At 39.6% G+C, this 16,805-nt stretch overlaps 2 protein-coding genes across 2 annotated transcripts in view; one reads left to right on the plus strand and one right to left on the minus strand.

Moving 5' to 3' along the window:
- The first annotated feature begins 2,479 nt into the window (after positions 1 to 2,479).
- Positions 2,480 to 10,129, plus strand: st8sia6 (ST8 alpha-N-acetyl-neuraminide alpha-2,8-sialyltransferase 6). The gene is made up of 8 exons (XM_008329453.3): positions 2,480 to 2,635; positions 3,239 to 3,677; positions 5,580 to 5,654; positions 5,777 to 5,851; positions 7,495 to 7,639; positions 7,882 to 7,994; positions 8,088 to 8,180; positions 8,624 to 10,129. Exons 2-8 carry the CDS (start codon positions 3,589 to 3,591, stop codon positions 9,099 to 9,101), a joined length of 1,068 nt encoding a protein of 355 aa, XP_008327675.1. The 5' UTR covers positions 2,480 to 2,635; positions 3,239 to 3,588; the 3' UTR covers positions 9,102 to 10,129.
- Positions 9,783 to 16,805, minus strand: part of gjc1 (gap junction protein gamma 1) — a 17,062-nt gene continuing 10,039 nt past the window's right edge. Inside the window, 1 exon segment of the mRNA XM_025064276.1 lies at positions 9,783 to 16,805. This exon segment is cut by the window's right edge and continues 41 nt beyond it. Within this exon segment, the coding sequence (XP_024920044.1) occupies positions 16,424 to 16,805 (382 nt within the window). The 3' untranslated portion in view covers positions 9,783 to 16,423.

A 16,805-nucleotide genomic window follows, 5' to 3' on the forward strand; every position in this document is an offset into this window, starting at 1 on the left:
TAAAACTGTTTTCACAAAGGCCCAAGTATCGGCCTCCGCTTCCAGACATCAGTTAGACATCAGACAAACAATCCCTACATATAGTGTTGCTACATGTGAGTAGCTACACTTTGGCTTACATTATTTAACTTTTGGGGAAAACATCACGTTCTGTGTGATGTCACTGTAAATTATATATATCTCCACTTCATGGTGTTTGTCTTCACTGCATTGAGAAAATGTTTCTAAAGACTTCAAATGAACTGGTAGCCTTCTCCTATCAAACGTTGGACTCGTTTGATGCTCTCGTTGTAGGCTGCTCCACTCCCAGTTTTGCCTCCATGGTGATTACTCCTCTCCTCACACTCCTCCGTGTGTCCTGTCCACTTCCTCTTTCACTACAGTACAGTATATAATCCCGTCTCTTCCTCTGCTTCTCTGCTGCTTCATTTCCCTCCCAGGGGATAGAACCAGCATTTTTCTGGCCACATGTTTCTAGTAGCCCGTGTCTTCCAACTCTGAGTAAGCCTACCATTTTGAATGCTGAATCCTCGGATCATTGAAGGCAGTTGTTTTTTACCAGTCCACCAGGCTAAATGTTACAGAAAATCCTTCTACGTAAAACATCGTCGTTGTGGACTCATACAATGTGACTAATGTGACCTGTGAGGAAAATGATCAAGGCCATACACCACCCTGACAGGATCATACCAGACAGCAGCCACCCAGCACGGCCAGAACAGATAGGCTGAGGAGGAGTTTTCTTCCTTCATGTGATTTGTTGACTCAGCACCGAGATGTTTGATTCTAGTGAAAATGTCTGTAAAATGGGGGCAACAGAAATACAAAGTTTGGTTAATGAGAAATCATTGACACATGAGTCTACAGGCCCCAGGGCTGGACAGGAGACCTGTCTTGGCGCTTTGGCCCAGAGGCAATGTCTCTGTCATTGGTGTGGACCTCCTGGGCAAGTTCCAATCCTGGTTAGGACAGTTGGTACCTTCCAGTGGACTCACCACCAGCAGGAAGGTTCAGGGAGGATGGTACGGTGCAGTGTGATTTGGGTGGCGGTCATGCAGACTGCTGCCCCTGCTACCTGGTAACGGATGAAAATGGATGGATGGATAATAACAACTATAATAATAATATTTCCAACAATAATAATAATAATAATCAGTATCATCATCATCACAAAGTCACTGTTGTGTTGTGTGTTGATTGTTATAATGCTGATGCACAGATTTTCCCCATAATGCTTCTAGAGCTTTACCACCGAATCCCAATTATCATTTCACTGCACAGTTTGCAACACAGTTCTCTCAGAGCCAAGGTGCAGATGAGTTATGGCTGCTCTGGGCATCCGCTCCGTATCTCTGTTTCTCTCCACTCCTCTTTCTCTGGAATCTCCATTGCTTTCATTTACAATTTTTTAATGTTTTGTAGCTGCCTGATGCTGCAACCAAGCAGAGTGTGGACTTCCCCTTCATGCCCTTGTGAGGATGGAAACATTAGCAAAAACTGTGGTCTTGGTTAAACAGCTGTGGAACAAATGATTATCGTCTGGAAGCGGGTCAGCAGGAGACTTGAATGAACAGATGCAAATTTGTTTTTTACAGAAGCTGGTACCAATCCATATTCAGTAGATGACAATGTCGTCTTTGGTCAACCCAGCCGCTTCCTCCTTTTCCCTCAAAGAGACTCACACACTTGCAATTTACAACTAAAGTTGCTTCCAGGAGAAGCTGCTCATAAACAGATTTATCATCCTTTATTGCTCAAGCTTCAATGGAATCACCATACCAGCTACTTCCCTTCGTTGAATTTAGTTTCTATTCCTTGGAATGTCTCTACACACCATTTTTTATTTGTTCGAAAGGATGTTTTTGAATCTGACCTATCTCTACAAAAGATTATACCATTTCAAAATAAAAGCATGTGCTACAGTGTGAGGTGACAGAGTGTTCTGGGCTCAGAAATGTAAGTAAAATGTACACCACTAGATATCAGTGTAATCTGCACAGCTATACTATACTTGTCCCTTTACTAATCACCTTAAGGATGAATTTTAACTTTATTAACCGGTCTCAATAAAGATTTTAAAAAAGTGTTGAGATACAATATCTCGGTCTGAATCCTCAAGTTCCCAGAGAAGTGGGCCTCAAACCTTGTCGAGTCATTATGAGAGAACAACAACAACAACAAAAAAACTACAGAAAACGTACACAACAAACAGACTGTTACTGCGATTCATTAGGATCATTAATAGATTAAAATGCCCCACCCCCACCCCCCCAGTGTTAAACATGTATGGGGAGGGGTCAATACAAACACAAACTCAAGTACACACACGGACACAAACTGTGGGCTAATTCAGGACCGGGCACTCATGTTACTGCCTGCTCTCTGTGTAAAGGGTAGAGGGGCTTAAAGGGTGGAGAGCTGTTGGGGGAGGAAAGACTGAGGCTCTGTAGTGGGGGGGGGGGGGGGGGAGCAGACTGGAACAAAACAGCAGCCCTGTCCAGCTCCAGCTCGGTTCTGCGGTGGAAAAGTAAGGCTGTGTGTGTGTACATGGAACTGAAAGCGAGGAAAAAGTGATGGGTCCGACTGAAGACACACATGAAGGATTGAAGTAAGATGAGGAGAAACACAGAAGAAGGTTGGTTTTCTCAGTGGGGGGGGGGGGGGGGGGACTGAAAGACAGGAGAGAGAGAGCATATTAGTCTGAACAGTGGATAAAAGAAGCAAAGGAGGTGTACAAACTGAAGGGGGCGTGCTTTCAGTGGGGGTGGGAGGGGAGGCAGACAGACAGGAAGAGTGTGGAGGGCTATTACAGTGTGTGTGGCATAGAGATTTAAAAATCAGTTCTGAAAGAAGGCCAGCTACTTATTTATATCTGGTCAGTTCACAGACTGTTGGTAACACACCAGAAACACAGTAAACATGTCATGCTCCTTGAACAAGTACAGTATGTGTTTGGAGTCTAAACGCACTCAAGCTCTAGGCTAGAGGCCTGTGCAAATGCATGGTTATAGATGCCATGCCATGTGGCAGTGGGAAACGTCATTTCAATTCCTTTGTCTGTCTAGTACATGTGAAGACATTGACAATAAAGCTGACGTTGACTTCTTCTTTTTGTCTGGGCGGGGCCTCTTTAGCTCAGAGCGCCAAATAAGCTAGGACCGCCACTGTACGTGAGTCCGTTTTGCATGAGTGTGTTCTCTGGGTAACCATTGTAAACTTTAGTTGTGTTTTCCCACAGACCGCTGCTCTGCTGAAGAACAAAGACAAGAAACAACTCAGAGGAATCAGGACTTGACTGAACAAGAGGCTTGAGAAGGGGAGAGAGTCATCATTAGGGAGGCGTGCTCTGAGCTGAAGGGGGAGGAGGAGAAGGGGGGAGGCAATCAAACAGGAAGCGTGCGGAGAAGGAGATATTACAGAGCTGGAGTAAGACAGAGAGAGAGACCTGCAGCCGGTACGACCAGGCGAGGACATGTGAGGAGGAGGCAGCAGCGAGAAAAACAGTCAGTTAGTTTGTAAAAGTATATGTGAGACGTCAGAGTTCAGGTGAGGGGGTCCTTGAGGGGACGGAAGCACGAGAAGGGAGGAATGAGGGGGCAGCTCTTGAAGACACTCTTCTCCCTGATGATAACTCTCCTTGTGGGGAGTCTGCTGACCACTGTCATCTGGCACGACAAGTAAGTGTGTAAGACGCGCTGACTTTCTAGATGTTTCTAGATGTATTGCTCTTTTAAAGTTGCACCTTTACCAGGCGGATATTGGTGTAACTTAGAAACAAATATAATCTTCAGAAATTAATTAAATAATTTCGAAATTAACTAGTTACACTCATTTCTGCTTTCAGAATTAATTTTTAAAACGACGGTCGGTATAGCTGTGACTTCGTCAAGATACAATGTTTGTGAGAAAATACTACTGTGACAACATTAATGAGCTGAAAATAAGCCACTTTGACGAACATATGGCTGATCCCTCGAAGTTTACTAAGCATTTAGAATATCACCTAATGACGTAGGGCCAGTGCTTGAACTCCCCCCTCCCCGCCCCCCATCACTTCGGTGATGGGTAAAACGCAGGGGTCACATTTTGTATTTTGAATCACAATGACAAGTGATTACCTTCACTTTAAATCTGATAAATATGACAAAGGCAACTTATTTTGTGATAGTACAGGAGAAGAAAAACACAGAATCTAAGAAAACCGTCTGTGTCTTTAATTAACCCATAAACTGTTTGCTGATAACTTACCAAAAATACTCAAAATAACGAGGTTGCAAAGGAAAAATGTCTCTCAAGGGAATCAGAACGGTATATCATATGCAGAATTAGACAGGGACTTGATGAAAGATCAAAGGTCAAGACTTAATGCTTTGACCTTTCCTGTAGAAGAACACATGTTCTGGTCTGAATTGCTGCTTTGTAATTGGACGAGGCACTATTTTAGACATTGTTGGGAACCTGGTTAAAAGTAATGACAACATAAATGTCATACCATTGTTGCACGGCATTTTAGAGTGACTGCACACGTGCAATTTAATTTGTTACAGTTTTTAATTTTTATATATATACATTTAAAAAACATAGTAACATCACTGTCTTGGTACTTGTTTACATTATATTATTGGATAAATGTTGATTCTAATTTTTTTTTCAAATGTGTCCATGTATATATATTTTGGATTGTGTGTTGTGATCTGTTTTACAGTACTATTGAAAAAAAAACCCAGACTTCAGATCTATTTAGTCCTGCTTCTTTATTTGTCCACTATTGTTGTGGTATGAAAAGTGAAATATACTGATTGGAGTTCACATACTCCTCCACAACCACAACCACAGTAAGGGTATTAGCTTGGATACTTGTCTGATCACAGATTGTCTTGTGTTGTGTAAACAAAGGGAATAATAATTTCGCAATAGCCGTGTCTGACTCCGGAGGTTTTTGACACTACCTTCTCTATTTAAATCTGAAAAACAGGAAGTGAGGACAATAAGTATCCGTGCTGAACACGCAGATGACAGACCACAGACATTGCAGGCTTACTTTGCAGGGTTAGCGTGGATCCACCAACAAACACCCAACCTTGTGTTTGACTGTTATGAAGTCACTTTTGTCCATCATCATGTCAAATGTTAGAGTTTTACTTTCCTGAAATAAGGCGTCAGTGTCGATAATTATTGTCACATTCGTAGAGACTGAGAGAGGAAATGGACAACAACAATGAAATGGAAGACAGAATGGGATTCAACACCACAATGAGGGCTGGATTGTGCTGTACTTGCCTGGTGATGTATATCACTAGTGTTGACCGTTTACATCAGATGTTGGCAAATGGCCTTTATGAAAAATGGAAGTGACTACAGCATGTAATACCTGGTTGTATTAAAGGTCTCATCTACAATTGTCTTATTTACAAAATAAATATCACCTTTTGTAGTGACTCTAATTCTGACATCTTTAGCTGAAAAAATGGAATCAAACGTCAATGTTCCTTTTGGACCTGATGAAATTCCCAATATGTAGATGAAGGGAAGAGTTTTCTTAACTTTTTCGTGTCTTGTTTATTTTTGTGGCTTCTTAGAAAAGTGGATCCTCAGAGAGTGGTTCCTCAGAGGAAAAACGCCCCTCAGCCAGCTGAGCTCTGCACACGCTGCAGGTGAGAGTGAACCCTGGGCTGTTGTTGCTGACCAGCTGAATAGCTTCAGCTTTCATCATATCAAGTCACCTGGAGGAGTTTATTATCTTAAAACCATGTTTTCACATTTCTGTGTGTTGCAGGGAAACAATTAACAAAATACTACAGGGTTATTCTACCACTTGGAAGAGACAAGAAGACAACTACCAAAAATTCAGGTAATATAGAAAAAAATGTAAAAAATGCAGAAATTGTTTTAGAAGACTGAACGTTCTTACACATACTCCCTTCATTTTCCTCGCAGTGCTAAGAATTCTGCAAAGAATATACAGATGTCAGTAACCTTTGTGACATTGAGTGCATGTTTGAAATTTCCTGGTCAGTGAGTGTGCCATTCACAACAAGATAGTCAGTTAGAAATCAGGCAAAACACGAAAACATTTTTTACATGCCTGAAATTTTATTCCATCCTTTTTTTTAAATCATTATCTGTAAACCTCAGACATTTTAATGCAGAAAAAAATGTCATAAAAACACATGGATCAGTCAGTCTGCCACATGACACATTTAAATGAACTTTATTTTGACAGAAGAGCTGAACTCCTACATAAGACTTTCTGTGGTGTTATTTGCTTATCAGATATGTGTATTAACAGTAACACAGCTATATTGTACTTCATAAAGTGACAAGTAAGTCTAAGAACATAACCTTTTGTCTATCATTGCCATAAAAGCCTTTTTGAGTGCTTGGGAATTCTGGATCAAACCTCACTGACTGGATCATTTGAGGACCACCAGTGTTAAACCACAGTCTGAGACCAGCCTGCAAGATTTGTCGCAGTGTAATGAGGAGACTTGTTGTGAAGTTACATGAGGACATTCCTGTGTGTTCCCTAAAAGAGGATGTTTCAATTGCTATGTAAAAAAGATAAAATATAAAACCCCATAATATTTTCACAACTGTAACTAATTGATTTTCCGTGCCAAAACCAAACCACAGGCTGTTCACATAAGAGCCCTAAAAGTAAGATATAAAACATAGTTTGTCAATAATACACCCAGCTGGGACAAATATTTGAGGTTTCTTTTGTAATATTATTGAAAACACTGATGTGTGTGACTACAGTGAATACTTTATGTTAATTCAAAATGAGGAAATTGTCATCATCACTTTCATTTTAAAGCACAGCTGCTAACACACAATTAGGGAAAATGATTTTGGTCCAGAGCTTTAAACTAACTTGATCTGTGGCTTTCAGAAATATTGAATCCAGATGACGGATTTGAACCAATCATTCCGTTTGTCCAAGTTGGAATGTTCATCAAGTTTCACAAACATCCTATCAAAAATAAAGATCTGCTATTTAGTGCAAAGCCACACATTAAGTAAAGGCAGATAAATCAGCATGATCTATTACTCTGGCTCAACTCTTGCCAGGCATAATAAACGATGTAGGCGCCAACAAATCTTAAAACTATCATTGCACCACTTTTTCATCAACTTTTATTAACTGTAGATTTAGAGGCATGTGAACCATGAGAAACGTTAGTCTTTTATTGTCAGTAGTTTTTTTTCTCTCGTGACAATTCAAAACATCTTGTCTACAGCTTGTTGCACTAGACTGAACAAAAAAGGAATAATTATACATAAATCTATCCCCAGTGTTTTCTCTCATCCAGAGCAGATGAGTCAGATGAGTCTCGTCATCTGGTTTAGGTCTGACACAGGCAGCTTAGACTGATTCACCAATGGTAACTGTGCTGGATTCAATGTTTACAAGAACCTGGTAGAAATAAGATCAACAAAAGAAAGGAGAAGATTTGTATGGGAAAGTATTTTATTCACAATTTTGTTCCACAGGTCTCAGCTGAACAGCAAGTGTCATGGCTTCGAGAAGGCTATTATCACACAGTACAACACTCCGGTGGGGTCAAAGATTTGGTACGAAACGGAAAAAAAGAGGAGCGTACAGATCACGCCCGACATTTTCAGCACTTTTATAAAGGTCAGCTCATGGAAATAAATGTATAATGCAAATATTAAAATTGAAATTAATTCTGCAGTACCTTCAAGTCATCCAACAGGGGCCTCGCTCCCCTCTTTGGTAGCCACTGCTTTAGTGTTACATACGGAGATGATACACTTCCTGTCATTTTGCTTTTCATTGTTCACACGAACGCTCTTTTTTAAAAATTGATTATAAATGCCTATGCAGCATGACTCAATTTCTCCCTCTATTGTTTGCAGCTACATCCCTTCTCTAATGAAACCAAGGAAACGTGCGCCGTTGTCGGCAATGGAGGGATCCTGTCCAACAGTAGCTGTGGACAGACCATCGATTCAGCTCAGTTTGTTATGAGGTGAGAACAGAGTCAGCCACTGGACACAAGACAGGTGGTCACTTTCTGCGTGTTTCTTCATCTATCTATCTATGCATCTATCTATCTTTTCAGGTGCAACTTGCCTCCTTTGCAGAATGGCTATGAAAATCATGTTGGTGTCAAAACTGACCTTGTGACAGCAAACCCCAGCATTCTGAGAGACAAGTAATACTTTCTACAGACACTGCCATTTCACCAAAATACACTGTGCATACTCGTAAACCTGGCCTTTGTTCTAATCCGCAGGGGTGTTGCATTTAATGACCGTACGATAAATTAAGGTTTTTCGTACGTGGTTGCATTAATGGTGAGAAGTATTTTATGTATGGGAAAGCTTCAGTATAACAACGTTATTAAAAAAAAAGAAAAAAAAAACAACTAAAAACATTATATTATATTATACTCCATGCTCTCACAGAAATACATTTAAAATATGTGACTTTTTGGCTCTCTCTGCTAAAAAAGGTTCCCGACCCCTGCATTACAAGATTAGTCGAGGAGTCAGTTTGTCATCTTCCATCTGCAACATTCCACAAATGACAGTGTTATCCAGACTAACAAAGATCTTTACATGCAACCTCATTTTTAAAAAATCTTTATGATTCCAGGTACGGCTCTTTAATGGGTCGGCGGCGTCCCTTTGTGACGAACCTGCAGGTCTACGGCAGCTCCCTGCTCCTTTTTCCTGCCTTTTCTTACAGCTTCAACACTGCAATTTCCCTGCGTGCTGCATACACCATTGAAGACTTTAAATCCCCCTCCAGACCCATCTATTTCAACCCTGAGTACCTCCAGAGGTTGAATACCTTCTGGCGTTCCCAGGGCCTTAAAGAGGTGCGACTCAGCACCGGTCTCATCATGGCCAGTCTGGCACTGGAAGTCTGTAAAGAAGTACATCTGTATGGGTTCTGGCCTTTCACGAATCATCCATACGATCTACGAAATCTAACTAACCACTACTACGATGACATACAGACTAAGACCAAGTTCCACACCATCCCGGACGAGTTCGCCCTCCTGCTGCGGCTGCACAGTCAGGGCATTCTCAGAATTCACCTGGAAGATTGTCCACCGGGTAAAAAGTAGCCATTCGATCTAGACAATATGAACACAGGAGCCACAGGTGCCTTCTTCTGACAAAGCCAGTCACTCTTGAAGGCTTTTAATGCAGCTGGATGGATGGACCTCTGCTGGCTGATAGGGTGGATTTTAGTGAAGAGGCCGAAACGTTTGCACTGAACCCAGAATGCAAAAGAAAAGACTCTCTAACATATTCACGGATATATTTATTAACAGGAATGTTACATCTGCAGCCTGGAGGGGAGTTTCTCCCTCAGGGTGTTTTTGTGTGACCATTGTGATGGTCCACATTTTAGTGCCTTATGCTGTTTACTTTGTGTTAACTGACTACAGGAGCTCTTTGATCAAATCTGAATGTATTTAGAAAAATTATGTTCTCAACATGAAGACTGAACACCAGCAACCTGAATGTGAAGACAACTAAATTGTCTCCCACTCCTGATTTTGTCACTAGCAGATTAGATACCATGGTCAGGTTTTGCTGAGATAAATGTAGTGCCTTAAAATTGTCAGTGCCCTGGGAGGTTTGGTGATGGGCTGGTCCTGATCCTCGACCCATTTTCTGTTTTACATCTTTTTTGTTCTACTATGTGTAATTGTACCTTTTGGGGATTTTCCAAACGTCAAAAGCAAAAGAAAATTGAGAACTTACAGGCAAAGTGCCCCCTGCAGGTGGTGCTATAGAACTTTTTTTTTTGTTTATGAGTTTGACTCAATGATAGTAAATATGGCTGCTGTTCATTTTATTATTTTAAGTTATTTGATTTTAAGCCATTGATTTTTTTTGGCATCGATGTCTTAAAGACTGTAGCACAAATTAAACACATCACAAACCCAAGTATTAGCATTCAACATCGAGATTACTTGATCTCAAACATTTCATACTAAAATAAAACTATGCTTTAAAACAAAACATCCCAGTCTTGCTGCACAGTAATGGTAAACACTACTGATAATGCCATAACAACATTTAAATAAAACAAACTGTGAAAGACATCGTTATAACATCTCCTTATCTGCTTATATGAAGAACACAATAAATAAAACTAGTAATACTGCAGTACTACTTATACTATTACCTGCTGAGTATGACTCGTATTTCAAAGCTAAAACCGAATAGTAATACATTTTATTACTATATTCCTTTTGATAATCATCTTTAAATAGCTGTCTGTAAGACCAAATTATTTTGATTTAGAAAACAACTGGTCCTTTTTACTCTCATCCATGAGGCCTTTTCGGATGTAGTAGTAAATGGTAGTGCTTGGGCGTTTTAACCCCTATCAGGTGTGGTCACTATGCTCAAGTAGCACAATGTACTTTTATTAAAGGAAATCCCTGAATGCTCTACCCTTGACTACAAATCACTCAGAAACAATGGTGCTCAGAGCCCAGGACTGATTAGATCCACGGCAGGAATGGAATCACTGTTAAACACAAGTATTTTATTAGGAGCTGATACTAAAGTGTGTTGCTCCTCATAGTTGTGGTTGTGCAGCTGTGACAGGTTTGTGTAAAGAGCCAAACTATTTGCACTATCAGTCTGAGGAACAAAATGACCAACTGTGCACTTTGGTACTTACTTTGGTACTTATTTACAACTGCTGGGATGCATGTCTTAATGTGTCTATGACTCATAAGATGAGGGCAGATGTGTTTGGCTGACGGCTTCCGTTGAGTTAGTTGAGATTGAGACTTTGTTGATGTGGACTTGAGTACTTCAGTACCAAAGACGACATTGCCCCATCTGTGGCAACAAAACAAATGGGAACCTGGTAGGGAATAGGAGTCTATGACTGAGGATCCAAGAACCAGGAGCCTGTTGACACTTTTCTTTAGGGATTTTTACTTGTTCTTAAAACCTTCTGCGCTTAATTGAACCTTGTTTGTCAAGAAATCCATGGGGGAGCACAGTCTAAGTTGGAGTCAAGATAGTAGATTATGAAAGTGGTTTTAGATTAATTCACTGTTGATGCTCCAAGTGTCCTTGAAACCTGTTTTGAAATAACGTGTCTGATTATGAAATTGTAATTTTGAAAAGAATCCACAAAATACATAAATGTAATTTATGTGCCATAGTTGACCCCCGGGCCAGACTTTAGACATGCTTAAAGTAGCCCATTATTTGGATTAAATGTGTCCATGAAGTTATCACCCTGACGTTGGTCATGAGATCGTACTGAGATCAGCAATGACCTGATTATAGGACACTTACACAGAGGGTACGGAGAGTCAGATGTTAAGCATCTTGGTTTATTATATTTCTAGAGGCAGTTTGACTGTGGAGACACATGATGTTGATGAGTAATTCGATTAATGTAAATGTGACTGAATTTTAACCATTTCATGTACCTTTTTGATGATTTTTCATATTCCTGTTTTGAGAATGATTGATTATTGATATTATTTAAAAATAATACTGTTGTTTTTTAAATAAAAGTAACATTATTTTGACTTTATTGTAATATTTTCCACGTTATAAAGAGGAAAGACATATGTCAAGTTATAGAAACTAAACTTTTTAAGATGGTCTTTATTTTAAAAAAAATAGCAGATGTAATGAAGTAGGCAGAAGATTCAGCTTGCATTCTCATTTATTTTTGTAGGAAAATAAGTTTTTTTGTTTGTTTTTTTTACATGCAAAACCATAGTAACCTTCAAAGAATATGCAAAAAGAGAATACCAGAATGGTACTCAAGGGAAACCTACATTTTACAAAAGGCATTTAAAAACAGAAAAAAGCACAAATGTATAAAGTTTGAACTGGTAACACTCTGGGTTGCATCAATAAATCTTACCAGGTATCGTATTAAAATCTACACCAACAGTCTGTTCAGAAGACGGACATTGTTTCAAACACTACAGGACAAACAGCTAGAACACTAGTGTACAATTGACAAACTGATGCACAATCTGATAAAAGTCTTCATGTAAATGTACATTAATCCACAACAGCTTAGTCACCTCTGCCATTGTTGTTCTGACACTGCTGAATGCTGGCAACACAGTAGTTGAGTTTTAAACCTCAGGTGATCCTGTGGTTGGACTGCTTTATTTAACACTTGATGCAATTTTAATAAAGATACAAACAAATACATTCAGATTTTTTTCTATCTTCCCCAACATGTTCTGTAACAAGGACATTCCATGAAAATGCTAAGAAGACCAGATGTTTTTTTTAATCAGTTTTAACATTGAATTAAAGGGATTTATTAATTATTCTACCATGTAATCCCTACCAGGGTTGCTGAGCACAGTTGATAAGGTGATGTAATAGTTTATTATAATTAAATATAATCGTTTTTTGGGAAAGTAAAAGTGGCCTTGTATGATGGTTTATGTCAATGGCCATTAGTGTTGTTTACTGGTGAACACAAATAAGAAAAGTTGAAGCTAAGTGGTAATAAATGTCATTTGTTTTACGTTTCCATTGTCACGTCCAACACCGCACTGTAAGTGTTGAATGATGTCGCCCTCTAGTGACTGCAACAGTATCAGCAGCTGCTAATGCTGCTAAGCATTAGGCGGTTGATAACAAACAGTTGTCACAACAATTGTGGCAGCCTTTTTATCTGGCTTTTCAGCTTCCGGGGTTGCTGTCAGGCAAAATTCGAAATGAAAACACTGCCATACTGACAGGGAGGTGTGTTTACTGTCAGTTGCCATTGTCAACAGGTGAAGTTGAGCAGAGTAATAAACAGGGTTGGTAGATAGATGTTGTGCCCTGGGATGCCGGAGCAGGTGAAGAGAACACAAAAGTGAGTGAACAAGTGGAGCCAGGGTTGGGACCCCGCAGGCAACGACTTCGGATAATGCAGCTATGACTTTAAATCAGGTACAGAATCTAATATTTCCTATCTCTAACTTTTTTTTTTATTTCGCTTTCTAACCATTGATTTTGAGCCAGCTTTTCGACCAATATGGCGGCGTAAACAAACCGAACCAAGTGAAAATATCCCTTATTTTTTGGCAACTTTATTTTTGTCCGAATTTATGTAATTTCTGAAAGTACTTCTGACTTCCTCTCTTGCCCTTCTTCTCTGGTTTTCGTGCTTCATTTTGTAATATGCCAAATAACCCAAAACAAGAGGCTTGTATTTAATTACATTAGGACATTTTTACATATCAAATTTACTAGTTAAAATGCAACGCATTCATTTTCCATTTTTCTTCAATTCCTATTTTTTATTACATGATTAAATCTAGCTCACCATGGAAAACGTTTGCACACCACTGACGTAAAGCAGGGGTTTGTTTTCGTTCCTCATCGAAAACACTCCTCGATTAAATCTATTAGATTATACTTTATAAATCAAGAACAGAGTTTTTCTTTCACTCATTTTACCAGGTTGGCGATGGTTTTCAAGTATTTGGCCCTCACAATTCTTTTGTAATGGGATTCCTCCAACTTGCGTACTTATTTTCCACACAGCTGTTCAGCAGACGTCAGAACAATGATGGGAAAGAAGTAAGAGTGTTTATTAAAACACAGCCTGGACCGCTGCTAAATACACCGAACACTGACACTGTAATATACAAGAAAAAAGTCTGTCTTTTTTTTAAACATCACATTTGTTACCATATTATAAAAATATACTTTGTTATATTTCACATATTTTACAGCTTGAAGGCAATTGAAAAGACAGTAATCATAAATACTTTAAAAAGGGACTCATTCCTTTTAAAGCCACCTTAACATTTATGCCTTTGTTTCGCAGAGAAGAAAAATGAAAAAGGGTTTCATATTCAAAGCAGGATCTTAATCATAAAAATGTACTACCTCTTTTGAAAAGCAATAGAGACAAGTGGCTTTCAGCAAAAACCTGGACTTACATAGACGTATAGTGAATTTCCATAATTGGAGGAGCATGGCCACGGTATTCCAAAGATACAAACAGCCAGGCTTTAAAGTAGCCCAGCAATAAAATCTTGGCACTGACAATTGCATCACACAAACAGTGTTTGGTCTCGCAGTAATAAGGAAATGGCTTTATACCTTTTCAATTACAGGATGCTAATATTGCAGCCTAACGGATCTAACCTGTGGCACGAGGAAGACTTCATGGAGCAAGGACAGCCAATAATTAGGTAATGCTGTTGGAAGAGTAACATTAGTAAAGGGTCCACGTCCTTACAAACAGCATAGAATGAGCCACCAGGGGGCAGTCAACTACAAGGTGGAGCAGCAATGACCTCCTGAGGTGCCTTGTTTAAAAAGCCACAGGGATACAGTAATAATAAGAAATAGAAGTCAAAGGTATAAAACAGCATTTGTTTTGCAACTTATCTAAAAGAATGGTTTATATCTTATATATTTTCAGTTGTTACAGAGCCACTGACTGTTCCCAGAGGTTCCTGAGTAGCAGATGTTGTAGCCCGTTTGTCAGAAAAACAAATCTCAGGAAACATGAAAACAAGCTGCCGAACTTCAAAGTCACCACATTATGACAGTATGACCAACACGGAATAGAAGTTGACATAAAACACGAGTGACAGGGCAGAGCCTGCAGGAAGGTGATGACCTCTCTGAACTGTGAATGCTCTGCTTCAGGCGTCGCCTCTGAGTTACGATTCATGTAGTTACATTTATGCTGCAATGATGTTCTCTTATGTCACTTGTTATTTTTGTTGCAAGGCAAAGGGTCTCAATACGCTTGTTCTCAAACTATGGTTAGCATACCACCAGTCGTACTTGGGCTTCCTATTGTGGGACCCGGGGGACTCTTTATACCGTTGGGGTTAGGCGAGTTACTTAGTAGTTAATGAAGCTGTTGCACTGTTTGTGCATGTGTGTGGTTTCATAATTGAAGTCGAGTGCATCATTGTACAGTTTGTACAGTTTGGTAAATACTGTACGTTATTCACTGCATTAAAGCTGCTGTAATTTACTGCTGGTCAAACAGGTGTTACTTGGGGAGGCAGATATTTTTGAAGGTGTTAACAGTGGAAAAAGTTTGAGAACCACTGTATTGAGGATACACTCAGTAGATGTATAACTTAAGGAAAAACTAAAAACTTTAGTAGCCTAGTGTAAGACAGCCTGTTATACGTAATGGTAGCCTGACTGAAAATCATTCTAAGTGGTCCTCAAACATTTAGATATATCCACCATATTCATGTGAGTTCCATGATTTATCTGAGCCTAATGGCTAAAGAGTGAATGTATTTATAGCTGGCTTAAGTTATGTGGACAACAAATTTTTGCCAATAACCCTATTTATTCTTTATGACAGCACTCCGCACTGTTGCTAACTGATTTAGACGTTTACAGATTAATGCTTAAACTAACAGATGTAATAGCTAATTCTATCCCCCATTAGCTAGCTAATTAGCAATGCCTGGAGGAATTGTCTCAACCAAAGCCAAAGTCTCAACATTGTACCAACATTTGGTCTAGGTAGCACTTAGCTCACACACTTGGCAGGCCTTCATGTAAATTCATCAGATTACAATTAACTAGATCAAACTGTGGTTTTAGAGCCTCATAAAAAGCAACAGGGTTCATTGCCTCAGCTTTCAGTCAGCAGTTTTGCTAGAAATGGCAACTTACTGTGAGTCTAAAAGCAGGCTAATTGCTACTTAGCTAAGTATGTTGCTTTTCTATAAAAGAAAAAGCAAGCTCCTTCTAGGTCAGAGGTGTCAAACTCATTTTGGTTCAGGAGCCGCATACAACCTAATTAGATATCAAGTGGGCCGGACCAGTACAATCATAACGTAACTACCTGTAAATAACCAAAAGCCTGTCTTTTTCCGCTTTGTTTTTATGTGAAAAAGTACATTTGATAAATCTTTATATTTAATGAAATAACATAATTAACAAAGCATTTTCTGTGTATTATTTATTTTTAAAATTAATCAAGTGGGCCGTTTTTTGCCTGTGGGCCGTATGTTTGACACCCCTGTTCTAGGTAATTAATAATTTGAATTAATTGGAGTAAATTAGTGAATGTTTTGCACATAAAATGGAATGTTAGTAGTTCTGCCATAATAGGAAAATTGTATTTCCAAGAAAAATCAGTACCAATGATGAATTTCAGTAAGTTACTTTGCCTGTCAAAGGTATATCAGAAAGACAACAGAGGTCTATGCGCTGCTGAGGTCTTTAGAAAAACATGTAAACGACAGTCCTAGTACAGCATGTGTTGAGCTGATATTTCAAGTTGTACACAGTGATAACCAGGACAGAACTGCTTGTGAGCTGCAACTTCACATTTTTACAGACTCATCTTCTCCAGCTTGCAGAATTCCTCTAAGGCAAAGTGGTGTTTGTGTATCCAAGATAGATTGCAACAGCTCATCACCCAAACCACAGTCAGATCCACGTTTTCTTAAATCCACACAGAGGGTTTTCCCTCTCCAGATTTGCTGCTGCTGCTGTTATTACTACTGCCTCCTCCACTGCTGCCTCCTTTCCCCTGCTTAGATTTGTGTTTGCGCTCTTTCTGAGGCTGAGGGTCAGTTAGGATGATGTTACTTTGAGGCTTATCGTCCTGGTTGTCCCCAAGCTGTTTGTCTTCTCTGTGCTGCTGACTGTAGGCCTGGATGGCTGCTTCAAGTTGCTCATGAGCTTGGTGGATCATGTCTTTGTTTAGAGCCACGCGGGCTTCCCCTCCTGTAGGGAAGTTATCCTCATTGCTACCAAACTGCTGCTGCTCCTCTTGGGCAATATTTTCCCTGTTCTGCTTGCATGCCATTTTAGCATTGCTAAGG

Source organism: Cynoglossus semilaevis, chromosome 17 (genome assembly GCF_000523025.1).
Source record: "Cynoglossus semilaevis isolate Cse_v1.0 chromosome 17, Cse_v1.0, whole genome shotgun sequence".
In the NCBI taxonomy this organism is placed as follows: domain Eukaryota; kingdom Metazoa; phylum Chordata; class Actinopteri; order Pleuronectiformes; family Cynoglossidae; genus Cynoglossus; species Cynoglossus semilaevis.